The 4,226-nt window shown below is 50.4% G+C and overlaps 1 protein-coding gene across 1 annotated transcript; it reads left to right on the forward strand.

The window, feature by feature from the left end:
* Positions 1-3,201: 3,201 nt before the first annotated feature.
* LOC108383140 (uncharacterized) lies at positions 3,202-3,929 on the forward strand (the record flags this gene model as incomplete). The annotated part of the gene is made up of 2 exons (XM_017639522.1): positions 3,202-3,328; positions 3,446-3,929. A coding segment is annotated over exon 2 (433 nt), but the record flags the coding sequence as incomplete, so codon positions are not given.
* Positions 3,930-4,226: the final 297 nt, after the last annotated feature.

The raw sequence follows: 4,226 nt of genomic DNA on the forward strand, positions 1-4,226 counted from the left end.
CCCTCGTCTTCAATGCCCCTCTAATGTCGTATGCGGGATACATGGTTGCGTTTCCATACACCATCCCTTGCTTCACAAACAGCGGAACAATCCAGTTAGCTCACCACTGGTTAACTCCACGCTAAACACTCATAGCTGCGACATNATTAAAACATACGCGTTTTTCGATGACGGTTCGTCACTTACGTTGATGGACGCCGAACTACAAAAGCAATTGAGACTTTCGGGCACAGCACAGCCTTTGTGCCTGAAGTGGACAGCGAACACCCACCGTTATGAAGACGACTACCAGGTGCTCGAGTTGGATATATCTGGGTTCAACGACAAAAGACGTTTCACGTTAACGAACGTGCATACAGTAAAAAGACTTGAGCTTCCAATGCAGGCTATCGATGCCAGTAAGCTTCAAACCAAGTACGCACACCTTCGAGGCCTTCCGTTTTCCTCCTACGTCGACGCCGTGCCGAAGCTATTAATAGCTCTGAACAACAGTCGCCTGGGCTTAAGTCTTCGATCACGCGAAGGGTCGGACAATGAACCGGTAGCAGAAAAGACACGCCTGGGGTGGACATTAAAGGGTGTCCTGGCAGCGCAACGACGAAACTCCGGCTACCATGCATTTCACGTTTGCGACTGTGATACCGCAGCAAACGCCGAGTTACTACAAACCATTAAGGAGTACGTTCTTTTGGATAATCTGGAAGTCGTTGGAAAGGCTGGCGATCTGATATCCAAGGAAGACAATCACGCAGTGTCTCCAGAGAAAGCTTACGCATGACCCAGAACTCGCCGAGATTCTGTCATCCAAAATCGCAAATTATGTGGCTAAAGGATATGCTAAGGAACTGCCAGCCGAGTCGCTGTTAGAAAAGGGGTGTTGGTACCTGCCCATATTCCCCGTACGTAATCGGAACAAGTCACAAAAGCTTCGCATCGTCTGGGACGCTGCCGCCAAAACCAGGGGGGTAAATTCGATGCTCTTGAAAGGACCGGACCAATTGACCTGTCTACTATCTGTTCTAAGAAGATTCCGACAACGAGCAAGAGCCTTGAGTGGAGATATAGAAGAAATGTTCCACCAAGTCCGCATCAGACGTGAGGATCAAAACTATCAGCGTTTTGTGTGGTTTGCACCCGTCATGACTTTCGGGGCCACCTGCTCACCTAGCAGTGCTCAGTACATAAAAAATCTGAATGCAGAGGAGTTCCGGAAACGCTTTCCGAGAGCCGTCGGGTGTATCGTCGACAACCATTATGTTGATGATATGCTTGATAGCGTGGACACAGTAGGTGAAGCTGTCAAACTTTCCAGAGATGTCAAGTTCATTAATGAGGTGGTTTCCATATCAGAAACTGGCGGTCGAACTCCGAGTCGGTCCTGCAAGCACTGCACGTTGGTGCCAGTAAACCCGAAATGAGCTTGAGTCCTGATCCAGAGATACCAGCTGAGAAGGTTCTGGGCCTTTGGTGGCTCACCAGAGAGGATTGTTTTACATTTCGTGTGTCTCCGCATCACAAGCATGGGGATCTTCTGCGCAATCACCGTTGCCCTACCAAGAGAGAAGTATTGAGTATTATCATGAGTATATTCGACCCTTTAGGGCTACTTAGTTTTTACATCGTATACGCCAAGATATTATTCCAGAAGATTTGGCGCTCAGGTTGTGGCCAACTTCCTGAGGTGGAGACCGTAAGGATACCACGATGCTATTTCACAGATCTGAGCCACGAGTCCGAGCTGGAAATGCACGTCTTTGTTGACGCCAGCGAAAATGCCTACGCGGCCACATGCTACCTACGTCACGCCATTGGAAGTGTCATCAATTGCAGGCTGGTAGGAAGTAAAGCGAAAGTAGCACCGTTGAAGATGCTCTCGGTTCCACGGCTCGAGCTGCAGGCTGCTGTCCTAGGAGCTAGACTGGCTGCAGGGGCACGCTCTTCGCATACGCTAAACATTCGACGACAAACGTATTGGACCGACTCCCGCACTGTGCTGGCGTGGATTCGCGCTGACCACCGTCGCTACTCACCATTCGTGGCATTTAGGGTGAGCGAAATCTTGGAACTAACGGAGATGTCAGACTGGAGATGGGTTCCTTCAGCGGAAAACGTTGCCGACGACGCCACAAAGTGGCAAACAACGCCTAACATGTCAAGTCAAAACCGATGGTTTAATGGACCACAGTTCCTAGTTCTTGACGCTAAATTCTGGCCTGTCGACGCTGAAGGCCTCGAACCCACTAGAGAGGAGCTGAGGGCCAATTTCGTAGGTTATCATGGTACGGGGCAGCAAGAGCGAAAGACCTTGGTAGCGTATGAACGCTTTTCGCGGTGGACTCGTCTCCTGCGAACAATTGCGACTGTTGTACTGAGTCTCCGCAGGTGGAAGATGTACAGCAAAGGTATATGAACACCCTGTCACCGGGTGGAACAAGAAGACCTCAATAGTGCCGAAAAGATACTTTGGAGAGAAGCCCAATACGAGGCATTCGCTGACGAAATCGCTCTGCTTGTGAACGGGAAACCACTAAACCGATCAAGTGCTATCCACAAGCTTTCACCATATCTGGATGAGGGATCATTGCTACGGCTCGGTTNGCGAACAATTGCGACTGTTGTACTGAGTCTCCGCAGGTGGAAGATGTACAGCAAAGGTATACGAACACCCTGTCACCGGGTGGAACAAGAAGACCTCAATAGTGCCGAAAAGATACTTTGGAGAGAAGCCTAATACGAGGCATTCGCTGACGAAATCGCTCTGCTTGTGAACGGGAAACCACTAAACCGATCAAGTTCTATCTACAAGCTTTCACCATACCTGGATGAGGGATCATTGCTACGGCTCGGTGGCAGATTCAATTTGCCCGGATGTCAGGACCAAGTTATATTGCCACGATGCCACAACATAACTCGACTGCTGGTTTTAGACTACCATATCAGATATAGCCACCGGAACTCGGAGACCGTTGTGAACGAGATACGCCAGAAGTTCTGGATTTCCCGACTACGCGCCGTGGTCAAAAAGATTCGCCAGGAGTGCCAGATCTGTCGACTCAAAAACGCGTCCCCACGACCACCAAAGATGGGCGACCTACCCGCGGCCCGAGTTACTCCCTTTGTCCGCCCGTTTTCATACGTGGGTGTCAACTACTTTGGACCATTGTTGGTGTCCGTACACAGGAGCACGGGNGTTACTCCCTTTGTCCGGCCGTTTTCATACGTGGGTGTCGACTACTTTGGACCATTGTTGGTGTCCGTACGCAGGAGCACGGAGAAGAGGTACGGCGTGCTCTTTACTTGCCTGACAACGAGAGCGGTTCACTTGGAGATAGCGTACTCATTATCTGCCGATTCGTGTATCCTGGCCATTCGGAGTTTTATGGCCAGACGCGGCGTCCCACGTGAATTTTGGGGTGATTTTGGCCTCCNAGCGGTTCACTTGGAGATAGCGTACTCATTATCTGCCGATTCGTGTATCCTGGCCATTCGGAGTTTTATGGCCAGACGCGGCGTCCCACGTGAATTTTGGAGTGATAACGCCACCAATTTCAAGGCCACACAGCGGGAACTCAGTGCTTCCTTTAACGAAATGGACAAGGACAAGCTTGTACGCGCCTTTACGAGCTCTTCCATGAAGTGGATGTTCATACCACCAGCATCGCCACACATGGGTGGTGCCTGGGAAAGGCTAGTTAGGTCGGTAAAAGACGTCCTTTCGAAGATACTACAGTCGCAGCGACCGTCTGATGAGCTATTGCGAGGAGCCTTAATGGAAGTCGAATCCATCGTCAACTCCCGACCACTCACCTACATACCGCTGGATCACTATGAAGACGAGGCTCTCACACCAAATCACTTCTTGATTTGCAGCTCCAGCGGAATGAAGCCCTTGATAGAGTTTGTTGATGAAGCAGTTCAAATGCGAAGAGGTTGGAGATGTGCTCAGCAACTGGCGGATGCATCCTGGAGACGTTGGGTGCGCGAATATCTACCCGTAATAACTCGGCGAACAAAGTGGTTCGAAAAGGTAAAGCCAATTGAAGAAGGGGACGTTGTCTACCTAGTGGACCCGAACAGTCCGAGAAGCTGCTGGCCCAAAGGTCGAGTGATCTCTGTTAGAGTAGGCTCTGACCAACAGGTGAGGAGCGCTTTGGTGAAGATTAGCGCTGGTATATATGAGCGACCGGCCACGAGACTTGCCGTACTTTCCGTGAGTATACCGGAGA

This window comes from Rhagoletis zephyria, unplaced genomic scaffold (genome assembly GCF_001687245.7).
Source record: "Rhagoletis zephyria isolate East Lansing unplaced genomic scaffold, Rhagoletis_zephyria_1.1 Rzeph_scaffold_30973, whole genome shotgun sequence".
NCBI lineage: Eukaryota > Metazoa > Arthropoda > Insecta > Diptera > Tephritidae > Rhagoletis > Rhagoletis zephyria.